This window comes from Acipenser ruthenus, chromosome 2 (genome assembly GCF_902713425.1).
Source record: "Acipenser ruthenus chromosome 2, fAciRut3.2 maternal haplotype, whole genome shotgun sequence".
Taxonomy (NCBI): domain Eukaryota; kingdom Metazoa; phylum Chordata; class Actinopteri; order Acipenseriformes; family Acipenseridae; genus Acipenser; species Acipenser ruthenus.
The window spans coordinates 105,108,955-105,130,336 of NC_081190.1; the positions used below are offsets into that span (position 1 = coordinate 105,108,955).

A 21,382-nucleotide genomic window follows, 5' to 3' on the forward strand; every position below is an offset into this window, starting at 1 on the left:
CACCATGTTGCTTTAGTAGAATATCAGTTATCTGGGCTAGCAAATCAGTTGCTAAATTTCCTTTCATTTAAGTCCTAAACTCTGTATTTGCTTCCAAAGCACATGTTAAAATGGGGTTGCTTGACAAATGCAGTGCATACTGAATGATTTGCTTCATATAAAGCCATGCCTGTAATATTGCACTTGCCTCAGACCAGACCAATTTTTTTATTTTATTTATTTATTTATTTATTTATTTATTTATTTATTTATTTATGTATTTATTTATTAACTACAGTGCATTTCACACTTGTCAGATTCTGTTTGTCAGCAGTGTTGGAAGGGCATGGTGGCATTATTAATAGCTCAGTGCTTTTGTATTCAGCTAGTGAACCTGTAGTTTGGGCACTTGTATCCACTTATCCTCTCTAGTCCTGGCTGAGAGCAATATTAATTCACTATTGTTCTTGCTGTTATAGCAGCTGCACATGGTGGTGAGGGTGGGGAGGGTGGTGTGGTCATTTTTCTAAGCATTGGGAAGCAACGTAAAACAAGTCAGTGGGTTTTTCATATAACAGAAGTTTAGTTTTAGTTTCTAATTACACCGTGTAACAATTTTTTTTTTTTTTTTTGTTCTTGTTCCTGGGTAGTAAGTGTTATTTCGTAATTGCTTATGCCTCAGAAGTATAGAAAATGGCTATTATTCCCCACAAACTTTGCTTTTGTGACCAGGACAGTGATATTTTGAAATGTACCTATTTTCTAGAACATTCCAGATAGATTCAGTGCTGAGTAAACTTGGAGTAACTTCTAGAACTTTCTAGAACTTTCCAGTAATATAAATAGTAGTATAAATACAGGGGCCTTAAGCCCACCAGTTCAGTTTAGTTCCAGCTGCCTAAGTGGATACATATCTGCATTTTTCTGAGATGGCATCAAGAGGCTGCAAGCATCCGGCAGACGCATTTTGCTATGTCTGCGGCCAATTTATCAAGATAAGAGCGAAAAAGTACTCTGTGGAAGCATCTGCTAAGATGTGTGAGGCCTACAAGGCATATTTCGGCATGCCTGTCGGGGATCAAGACAAACCCTGGGCACCTCATTTCACCTGCGAGCACTGCAAAAAAACTCTGGAAGGTAAGATGGACAATTGTTGCTCGGAATTTTATGTTATAAAATTTGTTAAAATTTTTAAAATTGTAAAAGTTTTTAATTTTAAAATGTTTTACAATTTTCAATGTTATTGAAAAAATATATCATATATGAAAAATGTTGCGAGAATCTCTTACACATTAGTCATGGGTGAAATAAATGTATTTTTGTAGGATGGTACAGAGGGGAAAAGAGAGCCATGAAGTTCGCTATCCCAAGAATTTGGCGGGAACCCACTGACCACTCAAGCAACAGCTACTTCTGCATGGTGGACCCTTCCAAACGTCGGACTGGCAAGAATGCACCTGCTATCACGTATCCGGACCTTCCTTCATCCATCGCCCCGTTGTCACACTGCCATGAGCTCCCCGTACCCACTCCTCCGGAGAGAGAGCAGCCGTCTTTAGAAGAGAGCAGCAAGTCAGAGAGCGAGGAAGACGTTGTAGATCCAGATGACAATTTCAGAGGTGGAGCTGAGGAGAGAAACCCAACCAAAAAGTCTACTCACTTCTAAATCTTTTGTAGTCATTTTTGTATTACTTTAGTATAAATACATGTTAATTTGGATTCATATGTTGTTTTTTTCTGACTTTATGTGAACGAAAAGACACAAATTCGCCCGTTTTCTCATTGGAAATAGGTACATTTCAAAATATCACTGTCCTGGTCACAAAAGCAAAGTTTGTGGGGAATAATAGCCATTTTCTATACTTTTGAGGCATAAGCAATTAGGAAATAACACTTACTACCCAGGAACAAAAATTGTGTTACATAGTGTTATGGAAGTATAAGTATTCTATATAAATTGTAAGGAATTTTGAGCAATCACTTAATATTACTAGAAATACATGTTCTTTTGTCTACATAATCTGAAGTAATACATTGATTTTCTGATGGATATTTGTGTTTTCATTTCGCTTTTGCAGAGAATAAGACTACTGGAAGACAAGATAGAAATCCAGAAAAGACAAATTAAGGAAATAGAAGAAAAGGTAATTATTACAAGAAGGACTGGACGTAACTTTCTTTTTGGACCAAATTATAGCTACTGTATGCATTATAGGATTAGAACCACACCTTCGGGATATATATATATATATATATATATATATATATATATATATATATATATATATATATATATATATATATATATATATATATATAATAATGGGAGATTTTATGGGATTTAACAAAATACATATTTAGGTTTGTTTTGTCAAGCCTAATATTTCCAGTTGGTTTGTTTATCCAATACCAATATTTAAAAAACAATATACTGTACGTATTATTGTTTTCATTCTGACATTTCTGAAGATATTACAGTATGCCTTGCAATCCATTCGGTATCAATTTTAATATGTCAGTTAAAAAAATAAAAATAATGCTGAATAATCTGTCAATGCTTCGTCCGGTATCCTCTTGTAAATGTTAATGATAATCCATGATGGATTTTGAAGACTGCAAGATTCCCTTTTGTGCTTATGGTGTTGTTTGTTTTTTATTTTTTTTATTGCTCCTTTTTTATTATGTGTGGTTCTTATTGCAGTTATTAAAATTGTGTTTTTATTTTAGTTAATGTTTTTGTTAATAATCCTGTGTTCAGGGCTGCTCGTCCGTTCTATTTGCCTGCTTGCTGGTAATACACTGCTGTGCACTAGATTGTGCTGACTCTGGATACTGGATTACATATGTCTATGGCAGGAGACTAGAACTGAGGAACAGCTCCTGAACCTCTAGCACGTTTTACATTGACTTATCAGATAATAAGAAAACACAATATGTGAGTAAATGCAAGAGCTATTCAGAACTACTGCAAACAAAAAAAATAAATACTGTGCAACTCAAAAGTACTCCATGTTAACTTCATATCGTTTTGATGATCTAACTTGTTTCACAACTAATGCTTTTAACGTCTCTAATGTCTTATTGTCTTTCTTGTTTTTTCTCTCCCCGATACATTTCATTTTAATTTTTTCTCCTTATTTTTAGTTTTTGTTTCTCTTTTTATTTTTCTCCTTAGCTTTTATTCTATGGCCCTGAAGACACCAAGAACTCTATAGTACAGGTAGAGTTGTTATGCAATTAATATGTATTTAGAATTATTAAAAACCATATTCTGGAACTTTAGGATTGCTGCATGCCATACAGCATGTATGTTGTTGGCATAGCTGCACAATATTAGTTAAAAGGATGTACTGTATGAATAAATATTAAATTAATATCTCAAGGAAATAGAAGGCAGATTAAATTGAAAAGTCACTCATCTCTGGAGTAACAATTTGATAGCAGCTCATTTTCAGTAGTTTCCAATGAATGGTACTTTAAGTCATCTGACATAATGTTTTTTCTTTGTATTTCTTTCTATTACGGCCCACAGACACTAACACGAGCTCGAGGGACATGAAAATGAGCTGAATGTACATTCAAGTACGACAAGAAGCAATCAATTGGAAAGTAAACCGATAACACACAAAATATGGACTTGTATCATACATTAAATTTCATACATTAAGATGTTATTTAGCCTTTTTATAAGATAAGGTTTTTATATACTTTTGTAATTTTAACAAGAAAATAAACTTGTAAAATAAGCTGAATGACATTGACATTGACAATTATAAAACAAACTACCACAAAATGTAGAATAGTTTTCCTAAATCCTGTGGCGAGGCAGAGTTTTTGTGTTGCCCAAAATGAGCAAGCAAGACAAATAATATGGACAGAAGGAAAATACAATACCTACAAACCTGCAATTTTTTCAAAAAGAATTTCCAAAACAAAAACTCGATCCCATACTTTTTATATTGTTTAACAGTATTAAAATGGATGAAGCATTCAAAAGAGAGCCAGAGACCCAGAATGACTTAGAAAGCAAGGTGAAGGAATACGAGTGAATTCTTGCAGAAAAAAGCAGTGGAATCCAGGATTTTGAGAAAAAAAGTAGAGGAATCAGAGCTTGTGATAAACAGATCTCAGTTCTACTGTGATGCTCTTCAAGGTAGGCTAGATTCGGCCAAGGAACTTGACCCCTCAGATTCATGCTGCAGTGATGAGCTGGGCGGTAACCTCAACGAGTTGTGAGAAAGAGTAACAAGCTTGGAAGGACTTCTGAAACTTAAGGAAATTGAAAAAGACCTGAAAAATAGCATTAATGAACTGGAAAAAAAGTTAGCACTCCAATGTGAGAAGGAAAGAACGCTTCTTCTGCGATGTGCCAAAATGGGGCAGCTAGTGAAGCAAAAGGATGTTGAAAGAAGACTTCAGCAAAGGTACAGTCAGGTGGAGGAACATCAGCAGCGGAGTGAAAATTCAGAGGAAGAGCATGAGGAGAAGATTGAGAAGTTGATCAGTGAAATCACAGAGAAGTACATTGTGCAATCTCAGCTTGAAACAGCCAACAGTGATCTGGTTAAACATGTTCATGAAATCAATGAACAATGAGGCCAAAGTTGACCAGTTGAAGGATGAACTAGAGCAGAAGGTCAACAGTGAGGTGAAACTCAACAAGCAGTGTATACAGCTAGAGAAAGCCATCAAGGACTGGGAGCTTCTGGATGAGCAACAGAGAGAACAGTTTTCAAAAAGGAGGAATAAGCTTAAGTGTACAATTAAAAGTCTTAGAAAAGCACTTCAAGACAAAGATACTGATACTGAGCAAAAGGTTTCTTGTGCTTCAGCCAATAAATCGAGAAGAAAAAGTGATACTTCGAGAGGAGCTGGGCAGAATGGTGGATTCTGAAAGAGACAAAGTTGGAACATTCATCAAGATGAAAACCAAGTATGAAATGGAAACGAACCAGAAAGATAGAAATATTGATAAACTGACAGGCAAACTTGATAACCTCAACGAGGAGATGAGGGAATTACAGGAGCAACTTAGACAGCAGGAGGAGTTGTAAAGAAAGTATGAGAAAACAAAAGTGCTGCAAGACCTACTGAGGAGAAAGGCAACTCAAAATGGGCAAGATAAGATTGCACGCATGGAGAAGCTGTTGAGCATGAGAGATGAATCTGTGCAAGAGCTCCAGTACAGGTTAGCCAGTCAACAACATCTACTTAAGGAAATGGAGGCGACCCAAAGAAGGTTATCCTACTGCAACCTGGAGTTGGGCACCAAGCAGCGTGGGCTTAGTGACGAGATTCATAGGTGGAAGGTAAAGTGAACTCAGAGAGCCAAGTGCCATGAAGGATAAGGAAGTGGCAAGCTTATTGGCTGAACTTTGGTTAACATTGGAGTTTGAAAGCAGGGAGAATGTTTTGCTGAAGGCGAGACAAAACCTAGAGGGACAACTAAAGAAAAAAAATTAAGGAACTGGTTGAACTCTGAGGACAGTTATCAAAAGCTGAAGCAACAGTTTTGAATCATTGGAAGAAAAGGAGTACATGCTGAAACAAACAGAAGCTGCACTTCAGCTCGGCAATAAAATGCTTAACACCCAGCTGTCACAAAAGTGCCATTTTGTGATACTGTTAGAGACAACGATAACCAAAGAACAACAGATGTCCAACAGCATGAAAAATGAGTTGTGCATTAAAGATATGAATATCAAAAGCATGCAGGCAGTGCTGCAGTCAAGAATAAAAGACTTGGAAGAGGTATGTGACTTTATGATGATCAGATATTGATATTTTTACCTTTACACACTGTGAGGTCACAGTCTTTTGTGTTGTGGTTAACTGGTTTGTTTTATGGTGTTGATACTGTTGTTTCATTCGCAATAGAAGTATATATTGTGTTTTATTCTCATGGTTCCTGCTGAAAGATGTTAAACACTATTTGATTAAAACAGCACGTGAAACATAGCTATGCATGTGTGTAGCATAATGGTGTAGACCAAGTAGATATGTCAGTTTCTTATTTGTTAACAACACAACAAACTTCATATCTTATTATTGAGTGTTGACCCAGAGAGTTTTTAATGTATGCATTGTGTACCGGGTCCAGACATGTCACTGATTGCAAAACATATCCGTCATTTAAGGGAATCAACTGGGTGGTTTATGATGAGAAAGTGCATTGAAAGGGTGGAAACAATTTCAGCTGAAATTACCTAGTGCAAGACTACAGGAAAGGAAGAGAGGCAAACAGGGTATTATTTAACCCAGTATAGTACCAATTATATATTTTTAAATATGTGTTTGGGCTGAACATGTTTGTTTTAGATTCAAAAACTGCACATGTGACATTTGAAAGTGCACAACAGGTAAGATTTATGGATTCTTGTTTTGTTGGTTGTAACACCTCCAATAGTAACGTTAAGCTCCATGATGTGAAGCAAGGCAGTAAACATTCTTAGGAAAATGTGTACACTATGTAAAGCAATTCATCAGCAGTCCTATCTATAGAGGAATGGGTAACCTGAGAATCTCATTCATACTGGATGTCTGTACACCCAGTAACGGACAATTGTCTCTTTTCTGCCATCAATAATAGATGCATGTTCACTAAACAAAGGGTAGCCATACTGTGTACCCTTGGGCTTAATACATAAACAGCTCACACACTGTACTGTAAAATAGCATGGCATGGATGCAGGCAATACAGTTGCATTAGTAAAATTTAACTGATGGAGACTCCAGTTGAGCAGATCAAGGAGTTTTGTTATCAGTTTGCTGTTCCCGGCCCTGAAGCATCTGATGTTTTGAATGTCACTGTTAAGATCAACACTTCCTGGTCTATCCAGGACATGGAAGAGGTGAGGATTGAAAGGAGCCAAGTGCCTGAAATCCAGCTGGGTCACCAGGGGCTCCAGGTCCTCGATCAGTGGGTGAAGGATTTGGAGCACAGTCTCCGAGACAAAGCCAGCAGCTTCATGGAGTCAGAGGCAGCACTTAGAAAGAGGTAAACAAGCGTGAGTATTAGTTCTTTTGTGCTTCTGTGTATGATTGACACGAGGGGAGGGTATCTATTTTACTCCTGCTATTTCCCAGCAGTAAATGGTTTGTTTGTATGCATGCTTGTGGCAAGGTGTGTTGCAGTGCGCAGGTGTAGAGGTTATGTAGTGCTCAAGATAACGACAGACAACAAAGTACTGGTGAAATGGTGGTTTTCATTTGTAATCTAATAGTCTGATGACAACAGTAAACAATAAATGGAGGACTGGCAGTACCCAACGATGTGTAAGGCTCAGCTAAGTAAACATGGGGTTCAGTCCTGAAATAATAAGCACAGTACTTAAACACACACAATACACACACACGAGTCCAAGTACATGGTGAGTGCTATTAGTGCTAGTGGTGCAAATACAATTTATCCGTGAACAATAGTGCAGTGTTGTCCGGGTTTGTGCTGGCCTGTAGCAACAGCTCCTGCATTGTGTTAGCCGTCTAATAAATAACAAACAGTACAATTAGAACTGACAAAACAAACAAACACTAAACATATTTCGCTCTTCTTTTAGCGTTCTCTTAACCATAAACAAAGGACCAGATCACCTAGCCATTAGCTATTTCTACCTTCAGTAACGCCTCCTTGTTAGCGAGTGCAGCCGTTTCTCCTCCAATCCGCGGTTGCCACATCGCTTTCCCTATGGGGTGATGACTTAATGTACCGCAGCTGTGCCCCCTTTCTAGATGGCCAACTTCCACCTAACCCTGGGAATGAATTGGCAGGCCATCCAGTCCAGGGTACTCTGTTCCCTTTACACTGCGTCCAAACAGGTCGGGAGGGAGATGTATCACCAAGAATCATTCTGTTTCTGTCACAGTGCTTCATTGTTATTATCAAATGGTGTTGATAACAGGTTCAGACACACAATCTTAATACTTGAGTCCACATGTGTGCAGAGTCAAATAAGGGCGTCTGCTAAGAAATAAATAATATTCAAAAAGTTTTGTGAACTGTTTATTTTATAAAGCATGTTTTGAAGATTGATTTGTATGTATTGGAAACCGATCATAGCACTGTGTGTATGTAGTTCATCTCATTCTTTGCACCAATTTGGATGCAGTCTTTAATGGACTCCTAATTTTTTCAAAGAAGAGAATTTCATCTTAATTTCCAAAATGAAAAATAAAAACTTGAGTATACTTAAGGGACCATGGATTCAGCTTTTCTGCTTTACAAAAATAGGAACTAGACCAGAGCTAGATGCTGATGGGTCCTAATGTATGGCTGCTGTGGATTCACTCATCGGAATAAAAGAACTGGAGATGTCTGAGAAGAACCTCCTAGTTAAGATAGATGACTTCAAAGTTACAGCTACCCGTTACCACCGGACCACGGCAAAAACAGAAACGTCATCATCTACACGAGGAGATAAGAGCAATGGTAAGGACGTGCTCATTCTCAGCATTTATAATATAAATATATTTCTGTTTAACAAATTGTGTTACCAGCATACAGTTTAAACCTTTACTTAATCAGATAACATACTTACACACACATCCGGACCGTATGAAAACAGTGAAATATGTTTACATTTTTTGTTAATCATTGTGCATTGTCAGAGTAATAGATTTGGAATAACTATTGGACCTCCCCACAATTTTCTGATTTTCAAGGTAGAATAGCATTTCCACAAAAAATAAAATAAAAAAACTTTACCCCTTATTTATGCTGTTCTTTGTCCATTTACTGGTGTTCCAATACCACAACTAATATATTATTTTGATGACTATAGTACTAAAATATAGATGCCTGATTTGCTAGCACTAAAGGCACAAGTATTCTATATATTTACAGAACAGGGCAGACTGGAACCGTCCAGTGTCTCCTGCCTTTGTTATATGCTACCTGGGACATTTTCTACCACTGTAAAAAAAGGATTGGTTCACCTGGGCAGTGGTCAGCAGTATCCTTAACAGCAGTAACATTGCCTGCTGATTGCAGCAGAAAAGGAACAATCAGACAGGGCCATGAAGGAAAAGCAGCACCAGATGCAGGACAAGATCAAAATAAAAGATGAGTTGAAGAAACAGTCTTTTGAGCACTACAAACAGAAGCTGCAGCACAAGATGAGGCTTCCAACGGAAAGGGAGCAGTACCTTCACAGCCAGGTCTTCAGGCTGGAGAAAGACGTGATCGACCTCAACCACCACTGTGGCTCTCCTCAGGGCCCAGCTGGAGAGGCACACAGCAGCCTACCGGAAAACCCAAGGATTCATAGAGTTTGATGCAAAGATGACCCGGATGGCCTCCTTCCTCGAAGAAGGCAGGATTAAGGCTTATATCCACAGCCTGCTGGAGGACATGAACAGTTTGCTGGAAAGGGAGGAGGTGAGCCACAGAGAAAAGAGGGAGCTGCGGGACAGGCTGTAGCAGGCTGAGGAGAACGAGGAGTTTCTGGCCAGGAAGCTGGATGATTTCTGCTCTCGTATTCACGAACTGAAGCTGTCCGAGAGCAGTCTCCTGGAGGAGGTGGAGGAGCTGCAGGTTGAGAATGAGCTGCTGAAAAGAAAACTGTCCAAGAGCAGCCTCCTGGAGCAGGTGAGGAGATGCAGGATGAGAATGAGCTGCTAAAAAGGAAACTATATGGAAGAAGATGGGTACTCCAGGGTAGAAGAAACTCAGCAGGTGAAACAGCAGCCTGGAAAGCAGGAAGAACTTGACACTGTTGATAACTGTGCTGGGGTGAATGTCATTTGATACGTGATCAATGTCGTTTTGTACTATGTACTATAGAGTATAACAGAAATTAAGTGTATATGTGTGTGTATATATATACACTGCCTTTAGTAAGTATTCACCCCCCTTGGACGTTTTCACAGTTTGTTGTGTTACAACCTGAAATCTTGATGCATTTAAATGGGATTTTTTTTCCTCACCTGTAACCTCCAAAACGAATAGGCGTTCAGAACACTAACGGCATTTTACAGGATATCAGGGTAATATCTAAGCGTGCCTGTGATGGAATTTGTTGGGTGCTTTTGCATTTGAAACCAGAAATTATTTAATAAAAATATTTTTAACCTTGCTTTTTTTGTTCGATTTCGTTACAGCATTGGTTCAGCAGTATGGAAGTACAAACCTGTGTGCTTGTGAGGTTTTGCTGGAGCCGACGCTTATCCTGTTCTTGGAAAACAACTCGTTTGCCTTTGCAGATGTCATGCAAGCTGTCTGGTGTGGGGATTTAGAGCAGGCAAGTCGCTGAATCACGTTATGCTTTGAATCACTTTATGCTTTTGTGACAGGACGGCTGAGTGGTGACGTCCCTGGACCAGGAAGTTGACACTGACAAGTACTGCGGGTTGATGCACTGAGCGCGTATTTATTAAATTAAAAAATAAATCAAATGGACAGACAGCAACAGCTCACAGAGCCAAAATAAAAGTTTGAACCAAAACAAATCTTGAATACAAAAATACCTCCACCAAAACAAGTATTGTGCTCGTCCTTCCAGTACGAGTAGCAATCGTTTACTTTTCTTTTAATTCTTTCCCCTGGCTCTCTTGCACATACCTCCTCTCTGTACATCTACCACCAACACAAAGACAAGCTTATATTCACGTGGACATGACAATAATTACAAACACTCAAACAATAATGCCATTAAACAGTTCCCTCACATGCACCCATTTAGCCCTAGAGGTTTCTGGGACCTGTAGTTTATAAGCCTTCGGTCATGACACCCCTTCCCTGGACTACAAAATCCCAACACACACAGTGAATATACCGGCAGGGCTGTCGCTCTTCCACACTTCTACATGCAGGGCTGTGCCTTGCCTCATATTTACAGACAGGGCTCTTCTGCCCTGCTATAGCTTTGCATTTTAGGTCTGACAGTATTGTATTCACCGAACAATATGCAGCGTTCAAATGAATAAATGCCTTAATTTTGCAGAGTCAAATTTAAAAAGATCACCAAGGGAATTTAGATCAAATGCTGTAGATCATTGAGAACATTGTGTAAAAAAAATACTGTTCCAGAACAACACAGTGAAAGCATTGCAGCTCCAACAAACATTAAAATGTTGGGCACTAATCCCAAAAAATGGTTATTATTGAGACCACTTAAACATTTTCACAAGCATACGTGAGTGGGAGGCTGTTTAGAGATTATATTGCAGAAATTCAATAAATTAGGGTGAATATTTACATTTGAAAAGGACAGAAATATAAATCATTATTCCAGTGGTGCAGGTAATGACAAAGATATATTCAAGATATTCATATACAGTGCATTGTAATTATATTTTGTACTTATTGTTACAGGTCAGTCTATTGCTCAGGAGGCCAGAAATCCAAACAAAACTGTAATTGTTACTTGGATCATCTCCAGAGCAAGACAGTCAAAAACTGTCCACGCTCCAGGTTAATAATTCTACCCAAGAAGTACAAGAAAATGAAAATGAAAGACAGCCCTCAGCCCACAAGGAGACTTTAGTAACCCACCCACAGACTGATGCTTGTAAACCACAACATGCAGAATACCAAGTCAGACTTCATTTCCCTAGTCACAAAAACTATGTATGTGGATTATAACAATATGGACAACAATCACATCCCCAGTGACTGTGTTCATGGGGTTCATAGTTTTATGATTCCAACTCCAAATACAGAACCTCCAACATGGAATATAGAATCTCAAACAAATATAGAATCCCTCAAATAAATTATTCTGAACCTTGAAGCTGAAGTATAATGTCTGCAAAATGAGAAGACAGATTTGGAAAACGGCTTACGCAGTAAAGACGGTCTGATACACAAAGCATCTGAGGAGAATGCCAGACAAGAAGAAAATCTCAGGTTGGCTGAGAATCAAGTTCAGTTGTTTGCCCAGGAGCTGGAAGCTGTAAAAGGGGAAAGTGACTTAAAATGGAGGGTTAGGGTTATGGAGACAACCAAAAATAACTGGAGACAGGAAAACAAAGGCTTTTCAATCAGATTAGGAAACTGGAAGCAAAACCTCAGAGTCAGGTGGCTAAAATGCATTAGGAGAAGATTCAGCATCAGCAATCCCTTTCCAGGCTGGAGAATGAGAAAAACAGGGCTCCCTCTTAATTTCATCTACAGGAACATATGGAAGAGAAGGCAAAGGTAGTTATTGCCCTACAGAAAGAGCTGCAGGAAAGCTCTGTGGAGATCACTCGTCTGCAAGTAGAGAACACCCAGTATTCTAAACTGGTGGAGGAGAATAAACCGAGCTCTCCTACAATTTCAGGGCTACATGGAAACACAGAAGAGAGTTTTGAGGTGATTACTGATCAGCCAAAAGAGTTGGAAGAAAGCTCTGAAGAGATCCTTTGCTTGCAAAACGATAATGCTCCACGCCAACACAACCTTTCCATGCTAGAGGGTGATGAAAAAAAAGCAAAAACAGTGCTCTGATTCAATTTCAGAGCTACAAGAAAAAGTGGAGGAGAGTATGAAGGTGATTGTTGATCTACAGAAAGAGCTGAAAGCAAGCCCTGGTGTGATCATTCACCTGCAGGAAGAGATCAGTCATTACCAGCAGACCGTTTCCAAGATGGCGGAAGAGAAAAAGCAGTGCTCTTATTTCAAAATTACAAGAAGTGGAGGAGAGTATGAAGGTGATTGTTGTTCTACAGAAAGAGCTGAAAGAAAGCCCTGGTGTGATCATTCACCTGCAGGAAGAGATCAGTCATTACCAGCAGACCGTTTCCAAGATGGCAGAAGAGAAAAAGCAGTGCTCATTTCAAAATTACAAGAAAAGGTGGAGGAGAGTACTAAGGTGACTGTTACGCTAAAGGAAGCCGCTGGAGGAAGTGTTTGTATGCAAGAAGATAGCCTACAGCATCAGCAGAAGATTTCCAAGCTAGACAGTGCAGCCTCAGAATTGCAGAGCTACATGAAAAGGTGGAAGAGGGTTCTGATGTGATTGTGGATCACACAAATAAATCCCTAGAAGAATACTCGGGAGAGAAGTCACCTCTTACAAGAAGAGAATAATCAGCATGAGCAGAACATTTCAAAACTTGTGGTCGAAAACAAACAGTGCTTCCAAACAATAGGGAGATAACCCTATACTTCCATAATGCATCTGCAAGCAGAGAGCGCTCAGCAATTGTAGACAATTTCCATGCTGGAAGATGAGAAAAAAAACAGTGCTGTCACACAATTTCAGTGCTACAGAACAAGATGGAAGAGAGTTATCGGATAGTTGATATAAAGAAAGAACTAAAATAAATCTCTGGAGTGGTCATCTGTTTGCAAGAAGGGAATGGCCAGCATCTTCAGAACATTTCTAAGCTAGTGGTTGAGAATAAACAGTGCTTGAACACAATTAACGCGTTGGGTTAAAAAAATGTAGAAGAGTGTTATATTCTGATTACTGAGCTCCTGAAAGAAAGTTCTGGGGAAATTGTTTGTTTGAAAGAATGAACACCCTGAGTAAAGAGAATGAGAATAGTGTTCAGAGCCTCTCTGAACAGAGAGAAGAGATGGAAAAAAGCTTAAATCTGAGTTCCAGGGTGAGAAAGAGTGAACTAAAAATATCTGAACTAAAAGAAGCCAAATAAGATGATTGAGCAGGAAGTTCTGAAGCTTAAAGAAGAGAAAGAAACATGTTCTTAAAAACTTGTGTGCAAGTGGAAAATGAGAAAGGCCTGCAGGCAATGAGTTGCCTGCAAGAACAGAAAAGATATTTAGAAAGACAAATGGGCCTCCAGGCAGAACATGCCAAAAAGCTGAAAAAAACATGACGCTGCCTATGAAAGCATCAGCGCTGAAAATAGGGAGCTGAGAGAAAGAGTTTTAGTTTTGGACGACTGCAAAAAGAAAATGATAGATGGGACTGTAAGAGCGCTGAAGGATGAAGCTGACAGATTAATGAGTGACAATGAGTTGCTGTTGGACCAAATCCACAACCTGGAATTGAACCAAGCAGCAGCGATGAAGATCAATCTGACACAAGCTCGCAGCGAAAAAGAAGTACTGCTTCAAAAAGTGAACAAATTAGAAAATAAATCTACAGAACTATGTAATAAAAAGCTGAAAGTAGATAAAGGATGTCAGGGAGCAGTTTACTACTAGTTAACCAAGTAGAGCAAAGAGAATATTTGGGAGCTCCTTCCCATAGGACAGAAGTAGTCACTGAGGAAAATGAAAGACCATCTAACTCAAAGAATGCATTGCAGAAAGAGGACTTAACATCACACATGAAAGAAGTGGATGGTGATGTCATGCAAAAAAGCCACACCACTGTTTTCACATACAAAACAGTGAATCTGGGAAATGCTATCCAGGTAAGAAGAGCCTTGACTGGATTGAAATGTGTTTATAAAATAACATTTATTTATTTATTTATTTATTTATTTATTTATTTCTTTCTTTCTTTCTTTCTTTCTTTGTGCATCTTTTATGTGACTCTGGCACACTTTTCATTTAGTGTGTAGAATAACTGATCCTCATAGATATGACCAAAAATAGTTTCTGCTTATACAGCATCTATCTTGAATGTACCATTGTGTTTAGGTCTGCAGTCCCATACAGTTTTCTGTTTTTACGTATTTTTGGTCCATATTGAAAACTATAACTGCCATACAGTACGGTAGCAGTACAGCACAGTGTAAAGGTAAGTTATTGGTATGAATATATTGCACCAATTCAGAAATCCCCATAGCCTTAAAATAGCAAGGTAAAGTTGTTTCTGCTTTGTTGAAGATGACAGCTTGTGTTTCTACAAGGTAAAGCAGGTTAGCTGTCACATGGCTGACATTTTCCATTTAACAGGAGCAGCCTGGAGTGACTGAAGAAAACATTGATTTGAAAACTCATCTTGAAAGAACAGAAGCAAAACTGAAGGAGTCCTGGGAGGAGTTAGAAAAAAAACTAAAGCTGAGGTATGCACAACTCGGTGTCGAGGTGAAAAAAAAGGGGAAAAAACCCAGCAACTTAGTCCCCATTCTTGTTTTCCTTTAATCCTATTGTGGTACTGGGGCTAACAGACCCATGAGTGTGCTTGCTTTATTACCAGAATCAAATACCTTTTCCTGCTTCACTGGTCGTTTTTATTGTTTTATGTAAAGAGTATTTGCAATGTCACTAACAGACACATGTTTTGGTTGTGTTTTTGTTTATTCTTCCAGTCTTCTGTTAGAAATGATCTGAGAGCCGAGAATTGTGCTGTGGAAGACAAGTTCAATGATATAGAAGAATGCAGCAGTGCGGTCTGAAGTCTAGATACGATGCAATGAAAAGCCAGGTAACTCATTACCACTGGAGTTTTCTTGTGTTCATGATTAAACACTGCCTTAGTTGTGTAAGATATCTTAGTTATCTGGAGATCACCCCATAATTATACAGTACACAGGCAGTATATTTAATTAAAATATAAACAGAGCAATGAGGGCCTCAAAGGTCACAGTCTCATGGAGGAAGGTTGGAAACAAAATCAATGTTGTAAATACTGCATTAATCTGAATTTGTATTTTTTTTGAAAGGCATAATTAATAATTCAGATATCTAATTAACATCTTAAATGTAGTGGCCATCGGGGAACACTGGTAATTATGCAGATGAGATCCCATTCAGTGTATACAATCGGAAATGGAAGAGAAAATCTCCATTTAGATGTTGTGTTTGTCTCTGTGATGAAATTTGTCACTGAACAGCAAGACGCATTAGAGGGCTAGAAAGGTCAGGGGTGGTGCGGCAACTAGCCAGCCGCAGATAAATTAGGTCTGACTGTACTGAGAATACTTTCAAAATGCAATTAACATGAAATGTCGAGAGATAGAAATGAACACTGCTAAGGTGGCTAAAACCAATTCCTAAATGTTTTTCCAGTATTATAACAGCAAGAGAACATTCAAAGAGGAGGTTAAATGTCTAAGAGATACAAATGGCAAAATCATAGACGAAGAAAAAAAAATAGCAAATATATCAAATGATTACTTTTCACAGGTTTTTACAAAGGAGGATACGGAAAACATGCCCCACATGTCGACCTGTTCCTATCCAGTTTTTAATAACTTTAGCATAACAGAGGCAGAAGTGTTAAAGGGACGAGGAGCTCTTAAAATAAACAAATCCCCTGGGCCAGATGAGATCCTCCCAATAGTACTCAAAGAAATGAAAGAAGTTATTTACAAACCGTTAACCAAGATCATACAACAGTCTGTTGACACAGGGGTTGTACCGACAGACTGGAAAATAGCAAACGTAATAACAATCCACAAAAAGGGAGACAAAACTGAACCAGGTAACTACAGACCAATAAGCCTGACTTCTATTATATGTAAACTTATGGAAACTATAATAAGATCCAAAATGGAAAATTACCTATGTGATAACAGTATCCTGGGAGACAGTCAGCATGGTTTTAGGAAAGGGAGATCATGTCTAACTAACCTGCTTGATTTTTTTGAGGATGCAACATCGACAATGGATAACTGCAAAGCATATGACATGGTTTATTTAGATTTCCAGAAAGCTTTTGACAAAGTCCCGCATAAAAGATTAATTCTCAATAATCGCAGTAGGGATTCAAGGAAATGCATGCACGTGGATTAGGGAGTGGTTAACATGTAGAAAACAGAAAGTATTGATTAAAGGAGAAACCTCAAAATGGAGTGAGGTAACCACTGGAGTACCACAGGGATCAGTATTAGGTCCTCTGCTATTCCTAATCTACATTAATGATTTAGATTCTGGTATAGTAAGCAAACTTGTTAAATTTGCAGATGACACAAAAATAGAAGGGGTGGCAAACACTGTTGCAGCAGCAAAGGTCATTCAAAATGATCTAGACAGCATTCAGAACTGAGCAGATACATGGCAAATTACATTTAATAGAGAAAAGTGTAATGTACTGCACGCAGGCAATAAAAATGTGCATTATAAATATCATATGGGAGATACTGAAATTGAAGAAGGAATCTATGAAAAAGACCTAGGAGTTTATGTTGACTCGGAAATGTCTTCATCTAGACAATGTGGGAAAGCTATAAAAAAGGCCAACAAGATGCTCGGATATATTGTGAAAAGTGTTTAATTTAAATCAAGGGAAGTAATGTTAAAACTTTACAATGCATTAGTAAGACCTCACCTTGAATATTGTGTTCAGTTCTGGTCACCTTGTTACAAAAAGGATAATGCTGCTCTAGAAAGAGTGCAAAGAAGAGCAACCAGAATTATCCCGGGCTTAAAAGGCAGGTCATATGCAGACAGGCTAAAAGAATTGAATCTGTTCAGTCTTGAACAAAGAAGACTACGCAGTGATCTGATTCAAGCATTCAAAATTCTAAAAGGTATTGACAATGTTGACCCAGGGGACTTTTTCAACCTGAAAAAAAGAAACAAGGACCAGGGGTCACAAATGGAGATTAGATAAAGGGGCATTCAGAACAGAAAATAGGAGGCAGTTTTTTTACACAGAGAATTGTGAGGGTCTGGAACCAACTTCCCAGTAATGTTGTTGAAGCTGACATCCTGGGATCCTTCAAGAAGCTGCTTGATGAGATTCTGGGATCAATAAGCTATTAACAACCAAATGAGCAAGATGGACCGAATGGCCTCCTCATGTTTAGTAAATGTTCTAATGTTCTTATGTTCTTATTATATAAAAACTAAGCGGAAAAAAAACTTGCCTTGTTGTCAAAACAAAGTTTTCTACAGAACAGGATCCTGCTACAGAACAGGATCCTGCTACAGAACAGGATCAGTACTGAACAGGATCCTGCTACAGAACAGGATCAGTACTGAACAGGATCCTGCTACAGAACAGGATCAGTACAGAACACGATCCTGCTACAGAACAGGATCAGTACAGAACAGGGTCCTGCTACAGAACAGGATCAGTACAGAACAGGATCCTGCTACAGAACAGGGTCCTGCTACAGAACAGGATCCGTACAGAACAGGATCCTGCTACAGAACAGGATCCTGCTACAGAACAGGATCAGTACAGAACAGGATCCTGCTACAGAACAGGATCAGTACAGAACAGGGTCCTGCTACAGAACAGGATCAGTACAGAACAGGATCAGTACAGAACAGGGTCCTGCTACAGAACAGGATCCGTACAGAACAGGATCCTGCTACAGAACAGGATCCTGCTACAGAACAGGATCAGTACAGAACAGGGTCCTGCTACAGAACAGGATCAGTACAGAACAGGATCAGTACAGAACAGGGTCCTGCTACAGAACAGGATCAGTACAGAACAGGATCCGTACAGAACAGGATCCTGCTACAGAACAGGATCCTGCTACAGAACAGGATCAGTACAGAACAGGATCCTGCTACAGAACAGGATCAGTACAGAACAGGGTCCTGCTACAGAACAGGATCAGTACAGAACAGGATCCTGCTACAGAACAGGATCAGTACAGAACAGGGTCCTGCTACAGAACAGGATCAGTACAGAACAGGATCCTGCTACAGAACAGGATCAGTACAGAACAGGATCCTGCTACAGAACAGGATCAGTACAGAACAGGATCCTGCTACAGAACAGGATCAGTACAGAACAGGGTCCTGCTACAGAACAGGATCAGTACAGAACAGGATCCTGATAATATCTTCAGTAGTTGGCAAAGAAGGGTGGAAAGAGTGAGTGAATAAATAATGAGTTAATTACAGAAGTATTGCTGGTAGGTACAATACAGTTAGTGGCAGGATAAGGTCATTCTGAAGGATTATTTGTAAGTCAGTTTTTCTTTATTTTTGACCCCATGTGTTTCCTGCAGGCTGGGCTGGCATGTCTAGTGCAGAAATGTCATGACAGGAACAGCCTGATCATTCACATGGTCAGGGTGCTGCGCAGGCATGGCGTGATGGACCTCTGAGCGACGAGGCTGAGGACCTGGTGAATGACACAGCACTGATTGAGTACTCCAGTGCTTTGAGTGCATCACACGGCACTCAGGTAAAGAACCAATTATCCTAATGTGCACAGCAAATTATGCTTTTTGTCACAAACACTTTAATTAGCATCCAGTAACAACTCCAGATTTCGATTGTACCTATCTGTGAGTTTCATGATGGTACTTAAAGCATCTAATCTGTCTCCGGTATCCAGCAGTGTAAATGTTACAGTTCACAAGTGAAAGTGGAATTGCAAAGTGGTGCGAAATAAAAAGCAAAACCATCATTTTAAATTATTTTACAGAAGGCATGATTAATTTCAACGTTTTGATGCCTATTTCAAACCCACTACCACAAAAGCTTCAAAGCACAAACATAATTTATTTAAACTGACTAAGTTTGATGTTCTAGTTTATTTTATTTTTTACTAAGGGGTGTTTTCCAGCGATTAACATGGCCTGTCATTTTTTTTTAGGAGTTTTATGAAGATATATGGGTCAACGAAAAGATGAATGAAGAAGGTGAGAAAATACATTTAAAAATAGGATGAATTGGAAAGGGGGTTTCACATTAAATTAAATTGCTGGCTAAAATCGGAGCCAGGATACAGTAGTGTCTTACATAGACATGTGATTTACAATATTGTGGGCTTTAATTACAGAACATTAATTATATAATTTATAGAACAAAAGTTTTGGGAAATGAGGACTAACAAAAAAAAATGCACACTGTATCCTCGTGATTATTTTCAGAATATATTCCTGGTCACAATGATATGCTTTTTAAAAGCTGTAATGATCCCTTATACAAGTTTACCATAGTAAACGCTTTGCAAAGTATAATAAAACATAGTTAAAGCATAGTAAAGAATAGCAAGGTATGGTAAAGCATATTAATAATCAGGGTAAACGATGTTAAATGCATAGGATAACCATGCGAGTAGCACTGTAAAACTGCAAAGATACCATGTGAACCTTTATAAGGGGTGGTTTTAGCCTACAGAAATTACAACTGACGTTTCTCCACAGAGAGGCTGCGATGATTGAGCTGTACAGTGTTTGGAAAGTGCATTCTAGGCCATGTCTCCAAAGAAGTTATCAAAAGAAAACAAGACTTTTTTGAACAGCAGTCAATGATGAATATATCGACATGCACCTTGCTGTTGTGTTTTTTTTTTTTTTTTGGTCAAAGCAGTGCTGCAAACGTGGCACTGGGGTAAGCACTTTGTGAATATGGCCCCACGCTGTAAGAGCACGCTATATAAATGCAGGTCTCGTTTAATGTAAGTAAGAACAAACGTCAGCATGTATGTTCATTCTGTAAGAGTTTCGAAGCCACACAAAGGCTTTCAACAACATATGGTTGTTACCAGGTTAACTCATGCTGCTTTCCTTTGTTTCAGGTTTCCTGCAGAGTTCCCTCTCCAGTGACAGGGGGAGCCTGTCTGATCTGGATGAGTCTCTGGATTACAGATCCTGTGTAGCCAAAGCTGATTTCACTCCTTCCCTCAACATGTCAAGGACAGTGCTGTCACCTGTAAGACTTTCTTCATGTGTTACTAAACAGTGAGGGCTGAAAATATCAATGCTGTTCATTCGTAACTTCAAACTATCTATGTGTAGGATTTCAGGGTTATGCATTTTTTTCTGCCGTTGAGCTTTTAAAACTAAACTGATACATTATCTCATGCTCTTCTGCTGAATCTGTGCTGCCAAAACAGATTTCGAGTGATGCAGCATTTTTTAGCAGCATTTTGATGCAGCCAGGATAACACAGTACTTCAATGAAAATGTACACAACACAGAACAAAGTGAAATTAAAATCTAAATTACTTTCAAGTTTAGCAGCTCATCACAAACAGCAGTGAAAGAGCTGATTGTTTTCAGTGTTCGAAAGTAGCACTTGAAGACTGTGTGCATGTTGGCTGATGTACACTTCATTTGTAACAGAGTGGTATATCTAAATGGGGTTTCATTGACTATATAAGAGTTCCAGAGAGAGCCAATATGACACTTGATTGATTAATTGATTGGAGAAGCTAATTACTCAAAATGCATAAGGAATCTAAAGTATTTCCCATGACAACTTGGCTATATCATCCACTACATTGCTAAACTATCTGTCAGCAAATAAAGTCAATCTGGATTAACCAGTCACCTAAAAGACTGAACAGAAAGTGCATGTTAGTTCAGGTAACTAATTTTTTTTTTTTTTTTTTTACTGTATTGACCAGAATAAAACGGGTGCAAATGTTTCACAAAATGATTTGGTAACCAATTGAATTGCAGTTTGGCATATAGACCCTCACTTTACACTTTTTAGGTTGATTTAAAAAAAAACACGTATTTCATTGTTGCAGCTGCCTCTATCTGCTGGGAAGCAGTCCAGGTCACTGGCATTCCAGACAGTCATCGGCTGTACCATGCAGGAGTGAAGGGGGAGGTGGGGCTGGTACCAGCATGCTTTTTGGAAGAGGCAGATGACCTACATCAAGTGTACGCCTCTCGCAGCAAGTGTGCCTGTCCAAGCCCAAGGTTA

The 21,382-nt window shown here is 38.8% G+C and overlaps 1 protein-coding gene across 1 annotated transcript in view; it reads left to right on the forward strand.

Annotated features, from left to right (window-relative positions):
- The window catches only part of LOC117408740 (janus kinase and microtubule-interacting protein 1-like), a 111,730-nt gene extending 101,522 nt beyond the window's left edge, over positions 1-10,208 (forward strand). Inside the window, exons 20-25 of the mRNA XM_059005327.1 lie at positions 2,058-2,123; positions 3,155-3,199; positions 3,512-5,730; positions 6,795-6,976; positions 8,207-8,404; positions 10,075-10,208. Coding sequence (XP_058861310.1) covers positions 2,058-2,123; positions 3,155-3,199; positions 3,512-3,538 — 138 coding nt within the window. The 3' untranslated portion in view covers positions 3,539-5,730; positions 6,795-6,976; positions 8,207-8,404; positions 10,075-10,208. The remainder of the gene's footprint in view (positions 1-2,057; positions 2,124-3,154; positions 3,200-3,511; positions 5,731-6,794; positions 6,977-8,206; positions 8,405-10,074) is intronic.
- The last annotated feature ends 11,174 nt before the right edge of the window (positions 10,209-21,382 follow it).